Source organism: Pituophis catenifer, unplaced genomic scaffold (assembly GCF_029215685.1).
Source record: "Pituophis catenifer annectens isolate HBS135680 unplaced genomic scaffold, rPitCat1.0.hap2 SCAF_10, whole genome shotgun sequence".
Lineage (NCBI taxonomy): Eukaryota > Metazoa > Chordata > Lepidosauria > Squamata > Colubridae > Pituophis > Pituophis catenifer.
Genome location: NW_027256890.1, coordinates 9969768 through 9995823, shown reverse-complemented (window position 1 = coordinate 9995823; position 26056 = coordinate 9969768). Strand labels below are relative to the sequence as shown.

General features: G+C 44.4%; 1 protein-coding gene across 3 annotated transcripts in view; it reads right to left on the bottom strand.

Annotated features, from left to right (window-relative positions):
• The window catches only part of CLTCL1 (clathrin heavy chain like 1), a 63859-nt gene that overhangs the window by 11919 nt on the left and 25884 nt on the right, over positions 1–26056 (bottom strand). For all 3 annotated transcript variants that reach the window (XM_070951318.1, XM_070951316.1, XM_070951319.1), the window contains exons 9-28: positions 25838–25990; positions 24752–24874; positions 23566–23703; positions 22035–22199; positions 20735–20915; positions 19643–19806; positions 16076–16201; positions 15780–15922; positions 14600–14834; positions 13184–13306; positions 11848–11993; positions 9913–10096; positions 9068–9260; positions 8582–8739; positions 7482–7646; positions 5883–5990; positions 3580–3747; positions 2905–3054; positions 2140–2271; positions 619–729 (exon numbers count right to left, since the gene is read on the bottom strand). In XM_070951318.1, the coding sequence (XP_070807419.1) occupies positions 619–729; positions 2140–2271; positions 2905–3054; positions 3580–3747; positions 5883–5990; positions 7482–7646; positions 8582–8739; positions 9068–9260; positions 9913–10096; positions 11848–11993; positions 13184–13306; positions 14600–14834; positions 15780–15922; positions 16076–16201; positions 19643–19806; positions 20735–20915; positions 22035–22199; positions 23566–23703; positions 24752–24874; positions 25838–25990 (3066 nt within the window). The remainder of the gene's footprint in view (positions 1–618; positions 730–2139; positions 2272–2904; positions 3055–3579; positions 3748–5882; positions 5991–7481; positions 7647–8581; positions 8740–9067; positions 9261–9912; positions 10097–11847; positions 11994–13183; positions 13307–14599; positions 14835–15779; positions 15923–16075; positions 16202–19642; positions 19807–20734; positions 20916–22034; positions 22200–23565; positions 23704–24751; positions 24875–25837; positions 25991–26056) is intronic.

Sequence of the window (26056 nt, the reverse complement as noted above, 5' to 3'; positions counted from 1 at the left end):
TGGGCGTGGCCAGGTGGTCATGTGGCTGGGTGGGCGTGGCCAATTTAGCAATCCATTAAACAATACACTCAAATTAAACTTTAATTTTTTATGCTCCTGGGGGTGGAAATCAGGTTAGTGAAGGGACGTGGCTGCCTTGGGGTGTGCGTGGGGGGTTTAAGTACTTCTGTTTGTGCGTGTGTGTCTTTCTCTCTTCCTTCCTCCCTCCCTCCCTCCCTCTCTCTCTGGAGGCCGGGGAGGCCAAAAACGGGCCCGTTTTCATCCTTCAGAGCCCTCCACACCAGTGGTGAGTTGCCCCCGGTTCGAACCAGTTCGCAAGAACCGGTAGTAAAACTGGCGGGAGGCCCCACCCACGGCCCCGGATGTCATCATCAGCAATTGGTGCATTACTACCGTTGTGAACCAGTAGTAAAGGTAAGTAGAACCCACCCCTGCTCCACACGTCCCGTTTTTCCCTCCTGGCCTCCAAAAGGGGCAGGCGGGTAGGTGGGACAATGTGGGCAGGACAGCTTCGTGATCCCGGCGTGGGCCGGATTAATGACTTCGGGGAGCCGTTGTTTTTGAGGACCCCTGAATCTACACCGTTGTTAGGTGTGCGAGTCTCTTTCCAAAACTCACTTGGTAATCTTCCTCCTCTGTCAGAAGGTTGTTCAGTGCCTCGTTGACCCCTTTGTTGTTGTGATTCTGGACCGAGCGCAAATAAGGTTTCACAAGAGGTAGTTGATTAACCTACGGAAGAAAGCAAACATTTAAGGCCAAAGAAGAAGAAAAAAGAAGACATTTTATTTATTAATCAGTGGAACAACCTGCCTCCAGAAGTTATAAACGCTCCAACATTGGAAGTTTTTAAGAAGATGTTGGATAACCATTTGTCTGAAGCGTTTCCTGCCAAGCAGGGGGTTGGACTAGAAGACCTCCAAGGTCCCTTCCCACTCTGTTATCCTATCCTATCCTATCCTATCCTATCCTATCCTATCCTATCCTATCCTATCCTATCCTATCCTATCCTATCCGGAAAACTAATATAGCCGCCTATTCGCTTGCAGAGACTCTAGGCGGCTCACAGAAAATTAAAAACACGATGCAGAAGGGATTAAAAATAAAGAATAAATATAAAACAATAACCCCACCCACTCTACTCTCTCAGCAGCATCACACACTCATATTGGTCATTTAATGGGCTTCATCCCACTCTGGGTTCTCTAGGCTTGCTGGCAAAATCACGTCTTCAGGGCAGTGGTGAAATCCAATTTTTTTTACTACTGGTTCTGTGGGCATGGCATGGCTTGGTGGGTATGGGATGGTAGGCGTGGGCGTGGCAGGGGAAGGGTACTGCAAAATCTCCATACCCACCTCACTCCAGGGGGAAGGATATTGCAAAATCTCCATTCCCACCCCACTCCAGGGGGAAGGATACTGCAAAATCTCCATTCCCTCCCCACTCCCCAGTGCTGTGCGAGGAAAGACTTGGCACAGAGTCTCTGAGATTCACGGACAGATCTTCACACACTCCTGAACCGAACGACTGAACGAACAAATTGTTCCCTGCAAAAGCCCACTCCCCTTTCGCTCCTCTTTTATTTCCTATGGGAGGGGCCATTCATCGTCCACCTGTGGCCTTACTCCCAAGTCGACCCTGATTTCTTAGCTGTTCTTTTCTTCTGGCAGCTCTGCGCATATGCACAACTGGGAACAGGCTCCAGCTGTTCCTCTGCCTCACTGCTGTCTAGCTCCGGAGGCAGCTGATAACTGCCAGACGGCCTTGGCCCCCTCTCTGCCTCCGACGCAGAGCTATCGTCCGAGCCTTCCCCAGCCTCCAGGACTGGCCCATGTTCCTCCCCAACCTCCTCACTGTCTGCCTCTGCTGCCAGCTCTGTTGGCGGGCCACAACACAGGACTCCCCAACCTTTGGGCCGCCGACAAGTTGGGAAAGAGGAAACACAGCTGGAGGTGAGCGGCAGGCGAGCAAAACCAAAACCATTCCCACTCCCTTTCCGCCAGTCTGTGGAAAAAAATTGTCTTCCATGAAACCGGTCCCTGGTGCCAAAGAGGCTCGGGACGGGCTGCCTTAAGACTATTCCACCTGAACTGAGTTATTGGCCAATTCTTTCCAGAAGAAGTGGGTCCTTTTCAAGTCACCTTGGCGAAAAAGCTGACAGTCCTGGTGTGATCCAGCCGTGGAGATAATACGAGGAGGAGATCGTTGATCAGAAGCGGTTTGTAATCCAAATAAAATTGCAGGGCTCTGTAATACAACTCCACGTTGGCAACCTGGAGGGTTAAAGAATGAGTGGAAAGGAAAAACCGTTGAGCCTCTTAAAATGGGGCATTCAGTTTAACAACTTTGGAAGAACTCATTTCCAAGACTCAACCACATGAGGAACAGACAGGGGTGAGAGGAAGACAAACAGCTGACAGAGAGCGGGAGAGCATAGCAATTAAAGGACTGAAGCGGGGAAGAGACGATGGATAGATGATTTCTCTTTTTTGTTGTTCTGATTTGCCTTTCTTTTTCTCTCTTTGTTTTCTTTTTCTAGGTAGGTGACATGACTACAAGTTAGGTAGGATAGAAAGAAAACGTTTTTTAAATAAAGGGTGATACGATTAAAAGCTAGAATAGGAGATAGAAATAAGAGAGGGCGAATATTAGTGTATACACTTTTATATAATGAAATAAAAGCAATAACAAGAGAAAATATGGAATAATTGAATAATTGTAGACTAACTTAATATAAATGTATATTATTATTAGAAATATATAAGTTGATTGAATGTAATAACTATGATTAATTTTACTAGTTCTATTTGTATTAGAATGCATGATACCCAGGTGCCACATGCATTGATGTTTGTAAAAAAAAATAATTAAAAAAAACTTGAAAAAAACCAAACGTAGCCATTCACCTTTGCGATGATGTCCTTGAACTGTACTTCCTTCCAAGCATCCGTGGGATGGTTCATCATGGTAATTATTGCGTTGTCGTATTCTTCGTATTTATCGTAGAGGAAGACAAGCTCTCCCCAGAGATGGGCGTGTTCTGCTGCTCGAAGGACCTTGAAAAAACACGAGAGGGTTTGGAAGTCAAAGAGTGAAAAGGATGTCTTATTTTCGGGGAAACACCGTATCTACTCCAGTGGTAAAATACTCATTTTTTTTTACTACCGGTTCTGTGGGCGTAGCTTGGTGGGCGTGGTGTGGCTTGGTGAGCGTGGCAGAGGAAGGATACTGCAAAATCTCCATTCCCACCCCACTCCTGAGGAAAGGATATTACAAAATCTCCAGTCCCACCCCACTCTGGGGCCAGCCAGAGGTGGTATTTGCCATTTCTCCGAACTACTCAAAATTTCCGCTACCGGTTCTTCGAACTGCTCAAAATTTCCGCTACCGGTTCTCCAGAACCCGTCAGAACCTTGCTGGATTTCACCCCTGATCTACTCGCATTTCCCTGCTTTCGAACTGCTAGGTTGCCAAGGAACTGAGGCAAGGATGGGAGTTTCAAATATTTTAGTCGAAGAAGCTGGCTGGAAAAACAGAACAATATCAGTATTTACATGATTTACTTCAGGAAGCTCAAATACCTTTGGAATATTGACTCTGGACCAGAAGAGTTCCAGATGTTCTCTCATCTTCTGGGGTTTATATTTGGAATATAAAATAGCAAGTTCGGTAAACATTCCCATGTGGGCCCGTTCCAGACCGAGAGCGGCTTCCAAGAGACCGATCAGTTCCTCGAAGTATCCGCGGCCCTGCGAGTCAAGAACAGAACAGGTTTAAAACAGCTTGGATGGATCACATTCGCAGATGAACAAGATCAGAAGATAATCCACTGTACGTCCATTCCGTCATATGAATATGTAAGAAACCGGACCATTCGAACTGTCAGTCAACCAGAGAAGGGGTCTCCAACCTTGGCAACTTTAAGACTTGTGGACTTCAACTCCCAGAGTTCCTCAGCCAGCAAAGCTGAACCAGAGGACCAATCAGCTGCTCAGAATTTAAACCAATGGTGAAATGTAAAATTTACTACCGGTTCTGTGGGCGTGGCTTGGGGGGGGAATAACGTGACTGAGTGGGCGTGGCCAACTTTTTTTTTTTTTTTAAACTTTTAAAAGCATTTTTTCGGCCGAAGAGGTTGCAGAAAAAATGTTTTAAAAATAAAATTTTAAAAAGCCTCTGATGATCGCGCAGCTCAGCTGGGCATGGAGGGGGGGGGGCAGGGATTTTTGCTACCGGTTCTCCGAACCACCTGCCGCCATCGCTACCGGATCGGGCGATCCGGTTCAAACCGGGAGCATTTCACCCTTGATTTAAACCCAGCTCCAAATGAACAATCAATCACACAACCAACAGGACCACACAAGACATATTATAAGCTAAAGAGGAACAGGACAAGGAAATCCTGCTGATGACGTTACTAAGTCTGGTCACGAAACGTCCAAAAACTAAATTGAAACAAGCTTGGAGAGCAAGAACCACTGGCAAAATCTAACGCTGCGAGTATTTCCTATTATTTTAAAATCCCCTGAACTGCCTGTGTTCCCACAATTTCAGAAGGAAAGGGGCAACTCTGCTTACAGAAGAGAAATTCCAAACATTTTTTAAAAATTTATCCGTCAAACAAAAATTACAAATTCCGACAAGCAACGTTAAGATAATTAAAATGTGACAGGGATGGTAGACACGTCACTGCCCTTACGCACACATCCTTAGGGACCTCTTAACTATGGAGTGAAGTTCACAGAAGTTAACTTAGAATGAGAACCGTGAAAGTTAACGGCTGAGACAATTGAATCAGGTAAGATATTCCAAACCTTGAGTACTCTGTTACAAAAACCGATTTGTTTTACAGTTGGGTTTAGAACAGTTTACTTTAAGTTTAAAGCGGTCTTTCACATGCGTTATGATGCAAGCTCATCATATTTGGACAGAACTAAAAATAAGCGATAGAGACTTATTCACCAGGGAGATTAAAGACGGAATACGGTATGCCAAATTTCATTCTAAAATGTAAATTAAAAATTCAGCTAAATGTATGTATCTTCCTGGTCCTCAGCTTCTAGGGTCTGGTGGGATTTTTTTTAATGCTACTGTCTAAAACGAAGCTGGTCTAAGGCTCATTTGAACCACAAATAATACAGCTGTTTTTTAACTTTAATAATAATAATAACAACAACTTTATTGTCATTGTACGTGTATACACAGTATACCCATACAACGAAATTCACTTAAGACCCAAAGACCAGGTCCAACACACATAACAATCCCCAAGCACACTCCCACCCACCACAATTCCCCACCCCTAAACCACCCAAACATCCACACAACAGACCAAGTAATGCTGTCCAACAGCTCACTGATGGTGGCCCTTTAGTTCATGGTTGAGTGCAATTATAGCTCTGGGATAACAACCATTCAGAAAACGCGTGGTCCGAGTTTTAATCGTTCTGTATCTTCTGCCAGAAGGCAACAGTCCAAAAAGATTGTAAGCAGGACGGGAAGAGTCTCGGAGAATGTTGAGCCTTGGTAGTACAGTGGTTTAATGCACCCTGTAATTAACACAGCTGCCTACAATTTCTGCAGGTTCGAATCTTACCAGGCTCAAGGTTGACTCAGCCTTCCATCCTTTCTAAGGTAGGTTAAATGAGGACCCAGTTTGTGGGGGCAATAAGCTGACTTTGTATAAATATACAAAAGTATGAAGGCTATTGCTTAACGCCTTGTAAGCCGCCCTGAGTCTCTGGAGAAGGGCGGCATATAAATCAAATTAAAAAAAAAAATGTTATGCAACTTCCTTATGAATTTTAGCAGTTCAGTGGGAGGAAGCGTGGCAGAGGTATCTTTAATAACTTTTACACCATCGTCAAAGTAAAAGGCATCCTACCTGGTAGTAGCTTATCAGTTCTTCGAGTTCATCCGCGTGAATGACGATGTGCAAGCCGCATATCTGCGCAAGACGGAACTCCTTTCCATTCACGCAGGCGAAACACACCTGCAACCAAAGACACTCTTAGCAAAAATGAACAGTCGAACTCAGTGATTCAGTTATTATAGTTTGTCGCGCAGTCATACAGATGTTCAGGCTGGAATTGGCATTTTGGTCCACCTACTGAGTCCTTCCCATGGACTTGGGATAGGCAGAGGTTGTTGTGTGATGGTGTTAAGAGGTATCGTCTCAAAATGAAATTGACCGATGGTGATTTTTGTCAATGCCGATAGTATTTAAGTGATACTCCAGATATTTTGGGGTCGCACCCCAAGCGTCTACCACTATTGGTAATGAGATATATTTGAATATCAGTAGCTCGGGTTGGTTAGTTAGGCTGTTGGGTTTGAGCTCCGAGCTTGGCAATTTGGTTGCAAATGTTTTCATCACCGTTCGAGGAGACATTGTCAGTCCGCTTTGAGTTGGGTTTGTTTGTCAAAACACTGACCTTTAAGTACCTTTGTGTGATGCAAATTGGCATTGGTGTTGTTTGTTCAGACCAATGCTAATTTGCATCACACAAGGGCACTTAAAGGCCCCTGTTCTGACAGACGAACCCAACTCAAAACGGTGATGAAATGTTTGCAACCAAACGGCCAAGCTCGGAGCTCAAACCAATAGCCTAACTATTGGTATTATCTTTGCTTTAGTGTTTATTATACAATTATGATAAGTTCCCCCAAATTGCAAAACTGCATCTCACGGACTTTGGCTGTATCATGCAGGGGAATTCACTGGAGAAAGCAATTATGATAAGAAGAGTTAGCGATAAAAGGAAACGAAGCTGCCAAAGGACAGAGTGGCTGGACACCATCAAAGCGGGCACCAGCCGGAGCATAGGACAACTCAAAGAATTAGTAGCGGAAGATCTGGAGAGACTCGCCCGATAGAATCGCCAAGAGTCGGACACGACTGAATGGATATAACATCACTGCAGGTACTCCTCCATTTACGACCAGAATTGAGCCTAAACTTTATGTTGCGAAGTGAGAAATTTGTTAAGTAAGTGGGTTCGGTCCCCATTTTACAACTTTTCTTGCCGTGTTGTTAAGTGAATCACTGCAGTTGTTAAATCAGGAAGATGGTTGTTCGGTGAATCTGGCTTCCCCATTGACTTTGCTTGTCAAGAAGGTTGCCAAAGAGGATCTCGGGATGCCGCAACCGTCATAAGTACATGCCAAGTTGCCAAGCATCCGGATGTAAATCACGTGACTATGGGGATGTTGTAACAGACGTAAGCGTGAAAAACACTTACGTCACATTAAGTCACGTTTTTCAGTGCCGCTGTAACTTCAAACAGCCAACTGTTGTAAGTCAAGGACGTGTACTGTATTTGCATATCGACTGCCGTGAAAGGGATCGTAAAAATCAGGTGTGGTCACGTGATGACCCGTTTAACGAACGGCACGACTTGATTCCAGGCTCAATTATGGTCTTAAGTCACGGACTACCTGCGTCTTCCCGCCCCCCCCCCTTGAACAATGCCAAGCAAGTCACCTCCTTCCACGTCCTGGTGCTGTTGGCTTTGCGAGCGCTATCGACAGCTACTTGGTACTCCCCGAGGTGCACCAAGGTGGAGGCCAGGCGCGCAAAATTGGACACGTTATTGTAGAGTAGCTTGGCCGCATCGTACATTCCTTCCTCGTAGCAGCGGTCGCCGACCTGAAAGGAGACAAAAGGCCAAAACCATCCAATGACAAAGGAACAGAACGTTGAGTGCCAGCATCGGTGTGCTAAGTAACGAACCATGAATTAGAGTTAGTTTTTGCTGTTCTTCTTAGGGTTTGCCCAACCTAGTTACAAGGTGCATTATAGCAATAGCAATAAGACTTATAATAAAGCACTTACAATAAGTGCTTTTACAGCTCTCTCTAAGCAGTTTACAGAGTCAGCCTCTTGCCCCCAACAATCTGGGTCCTCATTTTACCGACCTCGGAAGGATGGAAGGCTGAGTCAACCTTGAGTCTGGTGAGATTCGAACTGCCAAACTGAAGGCAGCCGGCAGTCAGCAGAATTAGCCTGCAGTACCGCACTCTAACTACTGAGCCACCATGTCTCTTATGATGCAACCAAATTTTGTTCTTTTTCAGCGGGTTGCTAGTTGTTAAATGTTTTAACAAGCTGTAAATCGGCCAGATTCTTTTGGAATCAGGCAACTAATGCATTTAATCAATTATTATCATTATTAACCGCTACATCATGTCATCTCTTACCAATGACGTTTAATGAATTGTGCTCAAAGTTTAAACCCTCAAATAAAATTTAATACGGTAAGCCGCCCAGAGTTAACCTCTGGCGCAGTGGTTAGAGTGTAGTACTGCAGCTACTTCAGCTGACTGCTAGTTCAGCAGATCAGCGGATCAAATCTCACCGGCTCAAGGTTGACTCAGCCTTCCATCTTTCCGAGGTGGGTAAAATGAGGACACAGATCGTTGGGGGGCAATATGCTAGTTAGTATACTGTCTTTGGTGTAAGCCGCCCAGAGTCCTCGGAGAGTGGGCGGCATAGAAATATGAATAATAAAAATAAAATAAAATAAAAACCTTTGGTAAGATAAGCGGCCAATTAATTGGATAAATAAAAACACATAGAAATACCTGCTGTATGTGTGCATTGTTAGGGCCGCTGACAAATTCTTCTAGCTCCGAAAGTCGGTTTGTTTTGGCTAAGGCAAAAATCAGTTCGGTCTCAACGTAAGACTCTCTGGCTTTCTTCTGAGCCATTTGCAGGAATTTGACCAGGTCCTCCCAGTTATCTTGAAGGGACACACAAAAAAAGAGAGAAGTGATTTATTTTACAATTACATATTCAGGATGTTAGGCATTTGCAAAAAAAAAACCCCCAAAAACCAGCAATGGAATGAATGGAAGAATGCTGTACACAGCAATGTGAGGTTTTCTGATATTGTTCTGAACCAGCCTTAGCAGAAGCAAGAAACGGATAAGTAATGCATATTCTTACACGGTTTTTAAAAAAACAGAGACCGAAGCAATTAGAATAGATTACAAATCAAATGGTGGTTTTTAGCTAAGAAATGGGCAAATTTTTCAGACGTTCGGGTGCAAATCAAAAAGTTGTCTTACCGTTTCTGTTGGCCGCCTGCACCACCTCCATATAGGCAGAAGGATCGTCGGCCTTTATGTAAGAATCGATCGCTTCCTTAACCAAATCCTTCTGAAGCTGGGCTCTGCCCAGCTGACTCCACACGGCCGGCTCGTTACACCTCTCGGCAAATTCGTAGGCACGGTCCAGATTGCCGATGTGTTCTATCAACACCTATAAAAAGGGCGAGATTTCAGAAACCCCCCTTAGGAAAAAGGAAGGGGGGGAAGAAACAAGTCCAGGTTTTTCAAGGGAGGAGGCAGGGGGGATCTCCAAAACTGGCAAAGTTTAAGACTTGCAGACTTCAACTCCCAGAAATCCTCAGCCAGGAAGGGAGGAGGCAGGCCAACCATCTAAACCAGATGGCCAAGTTGAAGACTTTGTGGACTTCAACTCCCAGAATTCCTCAGCCAGGAAGGGAGGAGGCAAGTCAACCACCTAAACCAGATGACCAAGTTGGCCAAGTTTAAGACTTTGTGGACTTCAGCTCCCAGAAATCCTCAGCCAGGAAGGGAAGAGGCAGGCCAACCATCTAAACCAGTTGGCCAAGTTTAAGACTTTGTGGACTTCAACTCCCAGAATTCCTCAGCCAGGAAGGGAGGAGGCAGGCCAACCATCTAAACCAGATAGCCAAGCTGGCCAAGTTTAAGACTTTGTCGACTTCAACTCCCAGAATTCCTGGCTGAGGAATTCTGGGAGTTGAAGTCCACAAGTCTTAAACGTGGCCAACTTGGGAGATCCCGGATCTAAACCAACACTAAGAAGAAAAGGGGAAAAAAATGGGAGATCCCTTTGAAGGTCAGCCAGCTGCCGATTTCGGACTCACCTGAATAGCGGAAGTGTTGACGTCGAACTTCCTGAAGATGGCGAAGGCTTCCTCGTAGAGCTCGTTGCTGATGGCGATGTTGGCGATATCGGGAGCATCGTAGTTATCCAGCCGGTTGATGTACTCCATCACCCGAGTGCGGTCGGCTTTGATGGCCGTCAAGATCAAGAGGTTCTGCAGATTCCTTACGAGAGAGTTCACAAGGAAAGGGTTAAGACAGCAGATTCCAGAAGCAGAATAAATTTACAACCATTCCATTAGTTTGGGCTTAAATGAGGATTAGTGTGGGCTAAAATTGGGATTAGATGAGGATGAGTTTGGGCTAAATTGGGATTAGAGGAGGATTAATTTGGGCTAAATTGGGATTAGTTTGGGATTAGAGGAGGATTAATTTGGGCTAAAATTGGGATTAGTTTGGGTTTAGATTGGGATAGTTTGGATTAGATTGGGCTACAGAGACGTTCTCTGAGGATGGGCTCCAGCACGAATCCAAAAGCTCGGAAAACAAAACCTTTGGTCCCGGTGACCGACCGGGATTAGATCCTGCATTCGATTAGTGACCATTCGAAGTTACAACTGAACAAAGGGACTTAGGAGAGGTTTTCCACGCTTATAACCATTGCAGCATCCCAACAGTGACATGATTAAAATTTGGATGCTCGGCAACTGGCATGTATTTGTGACAGTTGTACTGTCCTGGGGGGTCATGTGATCACTATTTGCGACCTGATCAGCAACGTCAAGGGGGGAACCAGATTCACGTAACAACGGTGTTACTAACTTAACTTGCAGAGATTCCACTGAACGACTGTGGTGAGAAAGATTGCAGAATGGGGCAAATAAATAAATAAATAAATAAATAAATAAATAAATAAATAAATAAATAAATAAATAAACAAACTTTATTGTCATTGTATGTGTATTCCCAGTATACACATACAACGAAATTTACTTGACACCAAAGACCAGGTCCCCCACACATAATCCCCAAATACACTCCCACCCACCACAATTCGCTGCTAAAAGTCTCTTAGCAACTGTCTTGCTTAGAAAAGGTAGTGGTCATAAATCAAGGACCACCTGTAATAAGGTTTGAATATAAGTTACTTGGGTGCCTTGCAGACGGGGCCATACAAATGCTTTCATGAGAAGAAATTAAAGAGAGATCACCATATTTTTCGGAATATAAGACGCTCCAGAGTATAAGATGCATCTTAGCTTTTGAGGAGGAAAATAAGGGGGGGAGGGGAAATCTGCCTCTGCCTACCAGCATCCATGGTATTCATCTGGCTAGCGTCCTGTCAATGTTTGAGAGAGTTGAGGGCTGTTTGGAAACTGAAACAGCATTTGCTGTGTGAGCAACAAGGAAGGAGACAGCAAGGAGCCTGGGCGTGGCTTAGCTCAACTGTTTGAAAGCTGCATACTGTGCTGATCTCTGAAACTAAAACTGAAACTGAAACTCCTCTCCTCTGCTTGTGTTTTGCTTGTATTTACTACCACGTTGGAAAAACTGCTTTTGGTATTGTATATTTACTTCATGTGTTATATTATATATAAAGAGAAGTTATTGAATCCTGCTGAATCAGTCACTTGTGTGTGCTTTATGGATGGGATTGCTGCTGCCAACTCTGACACGTCCTTGCAGCAAATAGAGAACAGCCTGATTCAGCACATTATTGCAGCCTGATTCAGCACGAGCAGCTGATCGGTGGGTGGATCAGCCTCCCAGAATACTCCCAATCAGCTGTTCCAGGCTGCAGGGATTGGCACAGACCATCGCCTCCTCCGTGCCTCGCCTTTTTGGTTACATTCGGTGTATAAGACGCACCCAAATTTTCACCCTCTTTTAGGGGGGGAAAAGTGCGTCTTATACTCGGAAATATACGGCAACTCATATAAAGATGACCTTTGGAAGGCAGAAACGGTCTTTCCTACCTGTGCTCGCTGAAGACAGAATTATCCAGGACAATCTTTTCGAGCAGCTCAATCAGTTCATTGGGGAGGTCGGCGGTCATGAAGGCTTTCACTGTCACAGAAACTTCTTCGGGGTCTTGAGTTTCTGATAACGCCGTCTGGACAACCTGGTATTTTGGAAAATAATGATGCCACTGACAATCATTAAGCACAATGCTGGCCCAGTGAAGAGCAAAAAGCAGAAATACACTTTTGATGGACACCAAAGAACAGAAAGCGGGAGTGGGAGTCAGTGATATGGGGCGGTAGTATATCAGGGTACAAAATTCTTCAAAAGATTTGCTTAGCGGGCAAGTTAGTCACAGGACTAACAAGCTGTTACTGAATTGGTTTTATTTATTTCACCAGAAGGAAAAAATCTACTTAGGAGTGAGCCAAAGTTTCTTCTCCAAATAGCTCTATCAAAAAGAGAAGGAAAAGTCACGAACTGATGAAGCAGGACGTTTTGCGATTGGGCGTCCTTAGAAAATGAAAGAATGAGAAAAACAGCTATGCTAATCCAGGAAAGGGTGAACAGTCTAGTGTTTAAGATGCTGACTTAGAAACCAGGAGACAGTGAGTTCTAGTCCCGCTTAGGCACGCAAGCCAGCAGGATGCCTTTGGACAATCACCAAGAGATGGGGAGTTCTAGTCCCGCCTTAAGCCTGAAAGCCAGCTGGGTGACTTTGGACCAATCACCAGGAGATGGGAGTTCTAGTCCCACCTTAGCCATGAAAGCCAGCTGGGTGAATCTGGGCCAATCACCAAGAGATGGTGAGTTCTAATCCTGCCTTAGGCATGAAACATAGTAGGATGACTTTGGGCCAATCACCAGGAGATAGTAAGTTCTAGTCCTGCCTTAAGCCTGAAAGCTGGCTGGGTGACTTTGGACCAATCACCAGGAGATGGTGAGTTCTAGTACCGCCCTAGGCATGAACGCTGGCTGGGTGACTTTGAGCCAGCACTAGGAGACTAAGAGGTCTAGTCCTGCCTTAGGCATGAAAGCCATCTGAGTGCCTTAGAGCCAATCCCTTTCTCTCAGCCCCGCCCACCTCACAGGGTCGTTGTTCTGGAGAAAACAGGAGGAGGAAGGAATAGTAGGTATGTCCACCGCCTTGAGTTACTTCCGCAAAGTAATAAAGGCAGGATAAAAATCCAATAAATGTGATTTTGATGTTGTCTCTAGTGAAGAACGCTATCCGGAGCCAACTTTTAACTGATTTATCGATGCATCTTAGAATGCCAGGATCTATTTTCTTATTCATCCCTCGGTCACAACGTATAACCTGGTTTTGCAGATTCCAAATCTCTCATGTACCTGATCAATGAGGGGTCTTCTGAAGGGGTTGTTCTCCTCCAAAACACTGACCCACAATTCTGGATCTTTTCTTCGCACCAAGTAACGAGCTTCACTCTTAAATAAAGAATTCTCATTGCAAACCTGAAAAGAAAAAAAAAGCAACAGGAAAGGAGAACACTGGTGTTTAAAAAGTAGCGTTCGGATTGGCTGGTATTTGAAAGGACTTTTTCCCAACTTCGAAGTTGAGCAGCAGCAATATTTCAAACATGTTTATTTATATTAGCAGTTCCTCAGATAGAAAGCCCATACAGAGAATAGTGAGGACAGCAGAGAAGATTATAGGAAGCTCACTTCCCTTGATTCAGGATACTGCTTATAAGCGCTATGTGCTTAGAGCTCAAAGCATTGTTAGAGACCCCGCACACCATTTTACGGTCTGTTTCTGTTGCTCCCCTCTGGGAGGAGGTTTCGAAGTATCTATAACAGGATGACCAGATTCTGTAACAGCTTTGTTCCCTATGCCATCCGTCTGGTAAACTCGCAAGATTCATTTTTCTCGCCATGTACATGTATACCTCCGAACTAGACTGTGTTCTTTCTCTGTGTCATATATGTTGGTATATATATAATTTTGTATTTATTTATCTTGTCATGTTTATGTAATATAATGGAGGTGGTGACCCTTTAAGAGCTGTATGAATGAAATTTAGCGTTCATTCAGTGACAATAAAGTTATTCTATCTATCTATCTATCTATCTATCTATCTATCTATCTATCTATCTATCTATCATCTACCTATTTATATCTATCTACCCATCTATCTACATAATTATCCATCTATATCTATCTATCATCTCTCTGTCCATCATTTATCTACCTATTTATATCTATCTACCCATCTATCTACATAATTATCCATCTATATCTATCATCTGTATGTCTGCCTATCATCTATTTATGTCTCAGTCTGTTTCTATCTATCTATCATCTACTGCTATCTATCATCTACCTCGATATCTATCTATCTATCTATCTATCTATCTATCTATCTATCTATCTATCATCTATCTATCATCTACTGCTATCTACCTACCTACCTACCTACCTACCTATTCTGTTTCCCCAAAAATAAGACATCCCCTGATAATAAGCCCAATTGGACTTTTGAGTGCATGTGCTAAAATAAGCCTTCCCCCTGAAAATAAGCCTTCCGCAAAAATATTTAAACACTGAGCTGGAAATCAGGTAAGATGGCAAGAGGAGCTCCATCTTGCACCACGCAACCCAAAATAATAAGACCTCCCCGAAAATATTATTTCGGGGTTCAAAAAAAAAAACTAAGACACGTTCTTATTTTCGGGGAAATACAGTATCTATCTATCTATCTCTACAGCCCACTGTTGCTCTATATCCAACAGAACATCAATGCTCACCTTGATGAGCTCGAGGTCACACTGCCCCCTTTCATAAGCCACACAGGCCAGGTGAGGGTCTCTCTTTTCACAATACTTCCCGACAACACAGCTGTCGTAAAAGGGATTCTCCCGCAGGAAGCGCTCGGGGTTGTTGTTGCTGTCGATGTAGATTTTCGCCAGGGCGTTGTGTGTTGCTGGCTCTTCGCAGCCTTCGTGAATCCGAGACTCCAGCCAAGGCAGGAGAAGCTTAAGCCTTGAAAGAGAACAGGGATCTTTAGTTCGCTCTGTTGCTAGCCAACATTTAACCGATTGATCGATTGATCTCAGAATGCAGTACTGCAGGCTAATTCTGCCGGATCCGGGGGGGGGGAGGGGGGGGCACTACTGGGGACTGCAGCCTATTCAGAATTGGACCATGTGGCTGGCTGGAGTTCTCTCATGTGTACAGCTCAACTTGTGCAAGAGAAAGGCTGGCAGGATCACATGCCTTGGAGCAGTGGTGAAATCCAAATTTTTTTACTACCGGTTTGGTGGGCGTGGTGTGGCTTGGTGGGTGTGCCAGGGGAAGAATACTGCAAAATCCCCATTCCTGGGAGAAGGATATTGCAAAATCCCCATTCCCATCCCACTCTGGGGCCAGCCAGAGGTGGTATTTGCCGTTTCTCCAAACTACTCAAAATTTCCGCTACCGGTTCTCCAGAACCTGTCAGAACTACTGTATTTCACCCCTGGCTTGGAGATCTTGGGCGGAAAAAAAAAGGGGGGAAGAGATGCTGAGAGTCCCTGGGTTTTATGCCCTCTCTGGCTTTGAACTTCCTGGGTCACAGGAAGAGTATCCTGATTGGTTGATGTCAAGAGGTCATGGCTAGCTTTGTAAGTTGTCTGTGTGCTAAGTTTGGTTGAATCTGGCTGGGTGATGCAATGAAGGGCAATTAAATGGCTCTGCCTGAAGAAGGTAGATCTTTGTTATGTAGAATAGACTGGCCCAGGCCTTAATGGCCCATTGACAAAAGGGGGGGGGGGGGGCTGAGTTTCTGCCTCCCTTTTATGGGAAATATTCTGCCTTTTTAATATTTCCTAAAATATCTCATTTTCCTAGGAGAGGGGTGGGTTTTTTTTAACTTCCTACAAGGGGAAGCTAATTTCATCATCTCGGGAAATAAAAAAATATTCTGATGATGATCCCTGTGGGTCTCACCTGTTCCTTTTCTCGACTTCCGCCACCAGTTCGTCTGTCGAAAACTGACCTCTCACCACCATGATCAAGTTCTTAATGACGTCTTCCGAGCAGTCCACGTCTAAGAGGCCTCCCACGACGGCGGGGATGCGGCTGGGGTTGACCTGAAGCGGGAGAAAAATGGCGTCGTTTCGAGGTCTTGCCACCCCATCGTCGCACTTAGGAAGGCAAAGTTCCAAAGTTGCTAAGGTTGAGATACACCGCTACAAAGGATCTACGGCTCTTAAAAGATCCTTAACGAGGAAATGCAACCGTACCTTCTGAACGTATATCTCGATGTACTTCTGTAAGTTGTTGCGGTACAAGTAAAGAACTAAGTCGTGAACAAAATCAAATCTGTCGCAGACGATAATCAAAGGAAGCTGGTCAGTAAGCTTGGCTTCCTACATCGGCAGGAAAAGAAACACGCAAAACAAAAATCAGAAACTGTTCAATTCAAATCTTTTATTGTCAGTGCACAACGTATGCACAATGAGATTGGTGGAGCTCCCTCAGTGCACCCCCACCCAACACAATACAATTCACAGTGAAGACAGAAAACCCCTAACCCAATAAATCGTATTAACAAAACACCCAGTCCTATTCCAGCAGTGTGAACATGTTACACATTGCGCCGGCCCTGCAGTCCCCTCATACTACGTAGTTATGATGTTATTTCTCATTCAGGAGTCTGACAGCCCACGGATAAAAATATTCAGGAGAGAAGTACACTAATACATCTTTTTTTTCTTTTTGATCTGTGATCCCACTGAATAGGGTGAGGGAAGCTGTATTTCAGCACATCAAGAAGATAAAAGGAATTAAGTAAATGGGGACCGAATGTTGGGGCGCAAGTGGTGCCCAGAAGCAAACAAGAGGGGCTCAACCTATTCTCCAAAGCACCTGAGGGCAGGACAAGAGGCAATGGGTGGAAACTAATCAAGGAGAGAAACAACTTAGAACTAAGGAGAAATTTCCTGACAGTTAGAACAATTAATCAGTGGAACAACTTGCCTCCAGAAGTTGTGAATGCTCCAACACTGGAGGTTTTTAAAAAGAGATTGGTCGTGCTCCCCCCCCCCCCGCTTTTGGCACACGGTGGGCCCTGTAAGCCTGTGTTCGCCCTCCCCAGGCTCCTAGAAAGGCTCTGGAGCCTGGGGAGAGCAAAAAACAGGCCTTCCCCACCCACCCACCTGGAGGCCAGGAACAGCCTGTTTCCCGACTTCCAGTGGGCCCAGAGGCCCGAAAATATGTGCGCGCCAGAGCTGAATTAGGGCAACGCTCGCGTGCCCACCGATATGGCTCCGCGTTGCACCTGTGGCACGCGTGCCATAGGTTCGCCATCACAGGTATAGGGTTACCTGCCTGAGCAGGGGGTTGTATTTAGAAGACCTCCAAGGTCCCTTCCAACTCTGTTATTCTGTTCTGAATTCAAGCTGGAAAGAAGCCATCATTTGATTTGATTCAATCCCCAAGAAAACTCTTTTTAACCACCAAGCTTTAGGGGATAGCGACACCCAAGAAGGAAATATATTTTAAATTTTGTGGGAAAACAAGACTTGTTCCTACATTTAGCGTACACTACGTTGTAAGATGAAAGGGCCACAATTCACGATTTTAGTTAAACGAATGTCACAATATTGCTATTTAGGTTTAACTGTATACACACACACACACACACACACACACACACACTTTATGAAAAACACGCAAATCTTTTCCGGAAGCCTCCTTCTGTTTATAAATGGATTCTCTCTCCCTTCCTCTTATTCCGTTAATACTATTTCGGTAGCCTCTTGAGATGAGGGTTTAATTTATCTCCTCGGGGAAGGAAAAAAATCAGCTTCCCCGTTTTATGTCTGACAAAAGGCAGCCCCGAGATTAATCTCCCTGGATGGGACGAAAGACTTAGAGGTGAGCAATCGAAAGGTGTTTAAATCTCAACAGGTTAAGAGGGGATCAAACACAGGGCAGAGGGATTATAAAATGGCATTCAAGCACCCCGTTTAATGCCACCCAACCAGGCAGAATGACTCCATGTTGATCCGGAATAAAACCTGAGGAACTACTACCTGTTTTTTTTTTTTTAATCCTTTGTGTAGTCCAATTGTTTGATTTAGTGGTTAAAGGCACCAGGCTAGAAAATAGGAGGCCCCGAGTTCAAGTCCTGCTTTAGGCATGAAAGGCAGCTGGTGAATTTAGGCCAATCTCCAGAAGAATGGGAGTTCTAGTCCCACTTTAGGTGTAAAGACTGGCAGGGTGACCTTGGGCCAACCACCAGGAGACGGTGAGTTCTAGTCCCACTTTAGGCATGAAAACCAGTTGGGTGACTCTGAGCCATTCACCAGGAGATGGTGAGTTCTAGTCCCATTTTAGGCATGAGAAGTGGCTGGATGACACTGGGCCAAACTCCAGGAGATTGGGAGTTCTAGTCCCTCTTTAGGTGTAAAGACTGGCAGGGTGACCTTGGGCCAATTACCAGGAGACGGTGAGTTCTAGTCCCACCTTAGTCATGAAAAGTGACAGGGTGACTTTGAACCAGTCTCCAGGAAATTGGGAGTTCTAGTTCCACTTTAGGCATATAAAGTTGGCAGGGTGACCGTGGGCCAATCATCAGGAGACGGTGAGTTCTAGTCCTGCCTTAGACATGAAAGATAGCTGAGTGCCGACCGTCGAAAGACGGTCGGCACCTTTTATCATCTGTGGTGGACTTGCCCTGAGACCAAAAAGTTTTGGTTAAAGATTCGACTCTGGCTCTCGGAAATAATGGGACAAGAGATAGCCCTGGCCCCGGAATACTTCCTCTTAGGTATGATTGAAGATGGTCTTGACAACAACAAAACCCAACTGGCAATTCAAATTATTACTGCGGCTAGATTAGCCTTTGCGAAACTCTGGAAATCCAACTCTACCCCCTCTGAAGAAACATTAATAAATAAAATTCTAGAGTGCGCAGAGATGGCTAAATTGACGATCGAGCTAAAAAACGAAGAGAACTTTAAGTACTACGAAGTTTGGGGAATTTGGTATAACTGGTTAAAGAATAGAATAAAAATAAAAATATGATAATAGGCTACGATCTGTTAGACACCCGAAATGGACTTAATTGTATAGAAACGTAGAGAACTGTATAGAACTGTATATTGTATAGCTATGGATAGATTTCATTTAATGTTTGATCTAATGAAATGTGTAACATTGCACCTCGGATTAAGATTGTGATTGTATATTGTCTTTTTAAAAATTGGAAAATTCAATAAAGTATTTAAAAAAAAAAAAAAAAAAAAAAGAAAGATAGCTGAGTGATTTTGGGCTAGTCCTTCTCTCTTAATCCATCTCACCTCACAGAGTTGTTGTTGTGGGGAAAATAAGAGGAGGAAGGATATGTTCACTGCCTTATTTGTAAAAAAAAAAAATATTTATGTATTTATTTATTTATTTACTTATTTATTAAATTTGTATACCGCCCTTCTCCCGAAGGACTCAGGGCGGTGAACAGCCAAATAAAATACATATAATACAAATGTTAAAAAACCCATTAAAATACAATTAAATAATTGGCCCGGAAAATGAAATTTAAAACACCCCCCAAATTCATAAGACAATTTTAAAATTTAGAAATTTTAAAAAAGTTTAAAAGATAAATAAGGATGAGATACAAACAAACAAACAATGTAAACCAGTGTTTCTCAACCTCAGCAATTTGAAGATGGGGTGGACTTCAACTCCCAGAATTCTCCATCCACCATCCCAGGAATTCTGGGAGTTGAAGTCCACCCATCTTAAAGCATTGGGATGAGGCCGAGAAATGCCGGTCTAAAAGCTGGCGCGCCCAGAAATTCTACCTTCAGGAAATTTTTCACTCGTTCTGGATTGTAACAGTTGCTTTCGCGGCAAATCCTTTCGACCTCTTTGATTTGGCCGGTCTTGCAGGCCGCCTGGATGTATTTAAAATGGACGTCCGGGTCCTGGCTGAAGTTGACAATAGAGCCCAAGAAATAAAAGAGTCCTAGATGGGCAGAGAAACAAGAGGTTAGTGGAGGTGCAGAGATGAATTCATTCGAAGAGTTAAAGTCCTTTTTTTTTTTTGTTTGGCACGAGTCAGCAAATTATCAGGAACCCTTTCATCGAATACGCTGCACCAGGTCCTTTTCGTGGTAGATGGCTTTAATTTGGGTTATAAAAACCAACCTGTTTCATTTTAAATGGTATTTTATCCAATTCCATTTTTAAATTGCTTTTATCAGTAATAATTTGTTTCTGGAACTCTGCACTTTGATATGGCCCAAGGGCTAATCAAAAAATTAAATTAAATTAAATTAAATTAATAAAATAAAAATAAAATAATCAAATCAAATCAAATCAAACCAAACGTGTTGAAAACATTTTCCAAACTCCCAAGGTATTTCAACTGTTTGACAAGGAGCCTTGGTAGTACAGTGGTTTAATGCACCCTGTTATTAACACAGCTGCCTGCAATTTCTGCAGGTTCGAATCTTACCAGGCTCAAGGTTGACTCAGCCTTCCATCCTTTCTAAGGTAGGTAAAATGAGGACTCAGACTGTGGGGGCAATAAGCTGACTTTGTATAAATATACAAAAGGATGAAGGCTATTGCTTAACGCATTGTAAGCCGCCCTGAGTCTCCGGAGAAGGGCGGCATATAAATCAAATTAAAAAAATAATAATAATAAAAAAAACAGCATAAAACACAATACTTTGGTTTTGATTCCTTTAAACCGAGAATAGGGTATTGCTCTCCTTTGTAATACGGAGTAAATTAATCCTATCAGGTTAATGATAGGATTCTAGTGATCCTCTTTAATCTGTCCGCCAGTTTTCCACTCAATCACTTTACATTCTGACGTGCCGGTGTCAAGTCCACGGACCTGGGGGGGGGGTAGGCAGTGTTGGGGGCCACCGGTGTCCTAAACGTACCTTCGTAGCTTTTGAAGGACTCGAAGAGTTCCACAAGGGACTGGGTGCCCAATTGTTCGTGATACTTCGAAGCCACCTGGACACAGAGCTGCAGATTTTGTCGGATGTTGGCGGACAACATGGCGCGCAGGCACTCGACAGAGTCTTCAACGGACAGGGAGCCAAAGAAATTCACCAACCACTGGGTGGGGGGAAGAGGAAAAAAAAAAAACCCTCCAAAGTTAAATATGTAAATAGATGCACGTATAATCTGTAGCTCGCAACTCGACCACCTGCATTAGGAACAAGTCAGAATTAAAGATCTGTTATCACAGCTTGAATATTTCAGAACCAATCAGACAATATCCTAGACCAGAGGTCCCCAACCTTTACGGCTTGAGAGTGTGGCTAGGAGGAGGAGAGGGGAATTGGCCAGTGCGAGCGGAGGGCCGGCGCGAGTGTGTATGCACACAGCCCTTGCATGAGTGACAGGCCGGTTTGAGTGGTGGGAGCGAGTGTCTGCCGGCCCGTGGAAATTGAGCTGCGTTTGTACGGCCTCCAGCCAGCCTGTTGTGGCCTATCAGCACCCAAGTCACGGCGTGAGAGTCAGGGTCAGCATCAAGGCAACCTGAGAGCTCTGAGGGGGAAGAGGGAATGGAGCTGGCAGAGAGAGACAGAGACAGAGCCTGGGCCATCCGTCAGCCCTCAGATGGAGAGTCAACAGCCCCCAGGTCTGGAGGTGGCTGATGAGGAAGAGGAGGAACAGTTGGGTCCGGTGCCTGACGCGCAGATGGGCAAAAGGCAGAGGAGAGGAGAGCAGTGGAAATCTATGGGCCGGTCCTTGGGACGGAAGAGCCACCGCTGCTAGCAAAGCCCCACCCTAGCTCTGGGGATAAAAGTCAGGGGGCAGAGATGAATAGGTGTGGCCGACAACTATTCATCTTCCAGCCGGACAGACTTGTTAGCCTGTGGTGAGAGAGACACTTTTTGCCGGGGCTGCTGACACTCCAAATAAAGGCATCTTTTGAATTCACTTCAGAGGGTTTGCCGTGTTTGGGGAGCTGGGTCAGAACACAGCCGCTCACACGACCCAATTCCTAATAGGGGAGAAGGGCGGTATAGAAATAAAATTATTTATTATTTATTTATTTATTTATTTATTTATTTATTTATTTATTTATTTATTTATTTATTTATTTAATAGGCCATGGCCCGGTAGTGGGCCGCAGCCCGGGAGTTGGGGACTCCCACCCTAGATGGATTCACATGATATTAAACCCCAAAGGGATTAGCTTTATTCATTGATCTGTATTTATTTTACCTCAGGATTCAGAAGGTGGGTATGCACGACGGCACGCTTGATGTCGTAAAGATCCGTGTAGTGCTCCAAAGCCCTCTGCAGCAGGCCGGCCTTTTCGCACAGCTGAGCAATGTGGGCTCGGTCGTAGTGGGTGAACATCTGGTTTCCCAAAATGGCGTCGGCAACCTAAAAGAAAATTAAGGAAAGAAGCATGTCTTACAGCATTACATATGGATTCTATATGGAACATTAAAAAAAAACACACACACACACAGAGAGAGAGAGAGAGAGAGAGAGAGAGAGAGAGAGAGAGAGAGAGAGAAACTGACTCGTCAGGGTCTAGGACAACTCGCCGCCATCAACTTGCTGCGGGACAATTCCACGCGTGATAACTCAACTGTCAACCCTGAAGCTGGCCTGGTTGAAGCCATCTTTTTTTTTTTTTTTTTAATTTGATTTATATGCTGCCCTTCTCCGAAGACTCAGGGCGGCTTACAATGTGCTCAGCAATAGCCTTCATCCTTTTGTATATTTATACAAAGTCAGCTTATTGCCCCCACAAACTGGGTCCTCATTTCACCTTCCTTAGAAAGGATGGAAGGCTGAGTCAACCTTGAGCCTTGGCGAGATTCGAACCCTGCAGTAATTGCAGGCAGCTGGTCTTAATAAGCTTAATAACAGGGTGCCTTAAACCCCTGTACTACCAAGGCTCCAAAGCTCTTGGAGCTTCAGTGCTGCCACACACTAGAGTTGAGGGATGGGGGGGGGATTAGAGATAGCTGGGGCTGTGTAGTCAAAACAAAATACTTTCTCTTGGGAACCAAGGACGTTCTCACACCTGGCTGGCGGAAGGAGGAGTGATGTCACCATCCGACAAGAGCCTTGATTGGACCATGTGACTGATTGCTTGGAACTTGGGGGTGGGGAGAAACTTTCACTTTTAATTAGGTGAAAACCGTGTACCCTTCAGAGTTGGCTTTCACCAGATACGTAACGCATTGTAAGCCGCCCTGAGTCTCCGGAAAAGGGTGGCATATAAATCGAACCAATAAATAAATAAATAAATAAATAAATAAATAAATAAATAAATAAATAAATAAATAAATAAATAAATAAATAAATAAATAAATAAATAATACATACATACATACATACATACATACATACATACATACATACGTGCCAATATGATATTTCCAATAAAGCTATTCTTTGAAGAATCTACCGGCCTCGGAGTTTTTGCTTGCGATGGATCTATTACTTGGTACCCTGACATCAACGCAATCAATATTATCCAACGTTTCTCCAATGTTATTTCTCCCAACGTTATTTCCATTTTTGTCAATGGAAATAATTTTGAAGAAATCGTGGTGGACTATATTTTTCACGTTGAGTTGCTTATCCCCCGCGGAATTGTCCCATGGCGAGTCTGTCGCATTTCGGCCATGTAAAGTTGAAGCTGTATCTAGAAGAGGGACAACTGTTCTTCTCAAGAGGAAACGAGATGATGCCAAATCCTGTGGCGGGAGGGGGGGGGGGGAGAAGCAATTACCTGGGGAGCATGAATGAGATTCATCTCGAGCAGACGGGTTTGAAGGTGGCCTTCAGCGGGACGATTGTTCTTCAAGGCATCCAGCAGGAAGGAAGTACACTGCTGAATTAAACTGTTCTCCATGAACACATCGACGATCTACAGTAGAAGAACATAGCAAGAGCGCTTAAGACTTATATACTGCTTCATAATGCTTTATGAGCCCTCTCTAAGTGGTTTAGAGTCAGCATATTGCCCCCAGCAATCTGGGTCCTCTTTTTACCGACCTCGGAAGGCTGCCGGCAGTCAGCAGAATTAGCCTGCTATACTGCATTCTAACAGGGAGGGAGGGAGGGGAGGACAGTGAGATGGAGGGAGGGAAGGAAGGAAGGGAGGGAGGGAGGGAGGGAGGGAGAGAGGAAGAGAGGGAGGGAGGACAGTGAGATGGAGGGAAGGAAGGAAGGAAGGAAAGAAGGGACAATGAGAGGGAGGGAGGGAGGAAGGACAGTGAGATGGAGGGAGGGAAGGAAGGGACAATGAGAGGGAGGGAGGGAGGGAGGGAAGGAAGGAAGGGAGCAACAGCCCTTAGACTAATATACTGCTTCACTCTCTAAGCAGTTTACAGAGTCTGCTTTACAGAGTGAGCATACCAACCTCAGAAGGATAGAAGGCTTGAGTCAACCTTGAGCCAGTGAGGATCAAACTGCTGGCAGTCGGCAGAGTTAGCCTGCAATACTGCATTCTAACCACGTAACGCCTATCTTTCCGTAAGGGCAACCATCACACCACAAAAGGTTACAATTACATTACTTTCGTCTTCTGCACCCTGGAAATGGCCCTGATTCCATCGTCAGAAGGACGTCTGATAAAAACAATTCTCCTTCGCTTCAGAGTTAGATCTCTGAGATGAGATGTTCTTATGAAAGTGCAGGCAACTGTATTACTTCGCTGCACTTTCCACCAAGATCTATCAATCATTCTTAACCAGAATTATAGAAGACCTCAGAGGTTTGCTTGCTTCAGACATGACCAGATACACAAAATCGAAGTAAATTCAACAGGTCTCTTGACGACACCATGTTAAGATTTCAAATTATCTACTGGAACAGGGATCTCTCCAAACCAGGCAACTTTTAAAGACTGGTGGACCTCAACTCCCAGAATTCCCCTGTTCTAGAACCCCCGGAGTCTTTAAAGGGCCCTTTACCTGGTTGATGTTGGCCAAAGGCTCTTCATCCTGAACCAACATTTGAGCAAACTGAAGGCCTTGATCTGGGTTGACTCTCATGACACTTCTCAGTAAGAAAATCCAATCGGGGGTATAGCCCACCTTTAAAAAAAGAAGAGATCAAATTACTAGCACTGATGAATCACTAGCATTGATGATGGGTTACCTAGTTGGGTCTTAACTGATGTAACTGTCTTGCTTAGCAAGAGAATTTTTTGCTCCGTTGTGATTGTAAGTCTAGGACTCCTTATATGTCAAAACATCGTATTTTTCGGACTATAAGACACACCTGACTATAAGACGCACATAAAATTAGAAGAGGAAAAGAACAACAAAAAAGTTTTTGGCCTCCGAGTGCCCCATTTTTCGCCAGTTTTTTGGGCCTTTTCCAGCCTTTTTTTTGCCCTGTTTTTTAGGCTTTTTTCAGCCCATTTTCGAGCCTAGAAAACGGGCTGAAAAAAACCTTGAAAACAGGCCGAAAAAAGCCTCAAAAACAGGTAGAAAAAAGCCTCGAAAACAGGCCAAAAAAGCCTTGAAAATGGGCCAGAAAACCCTCAGAAACAGGCTGAAAAAAACCTAAAAGATGGGCCGAAAAACCCTTGAAAACAGCTCCAAAACCCTCGAAAATGGGCCGGAAAAAGCGTCAAAAATGGGCTGAAAAAAGGCCTGAAAAAGGCCCCCCCAAAAAAGGCCCCCCCAAAAAAGGCCCGAAAGCGGGGTGTGCAGAGGCCAAAAAATTGGCTGGCAGGTGGGCGGGGCTTTGGCAATATTCGGTCTATAAGACGCACAGATATTTTAACTCCCTTTTGGGAGACAAAAAAGTGTATCTTATAGTCCGAAAAATACAGTAACTAGCCAGAAGTTCCAGCCTGTAAGCCAAACAGAAACTCAGCAAGTTGAGACAATTACATCTCATACTTCTAACATACTTGGAATGTCCCAAGACCTTGCGTTATCTCAGGAGAGATAAAATTTAAAAATAAAAAAAAGAATGTGTTGACTTGGGAGCATTGCACAAGCAGGCCATTTTTTCAGACGGGGGGGAGGGGGAAGAGATAAGTTTACCTTTTTGGCATAAAGAACAATTTTCTGGAACTGACTCGTTTCTGCAAAACACTGGATGACTTTATTTGGGACGTTTGCACGGAGATAAACACTCAGGGCGAGGGTTGGGTCAGCGGCCTTCACCAAGTCTCCCAGCTCTTCGGAGCACTCCAGCTGAAACAGAAGTCAAGATTTCAGAAATCAACGCCAATCCAAGTTGTTAAAACTCCAGGCTGCTTG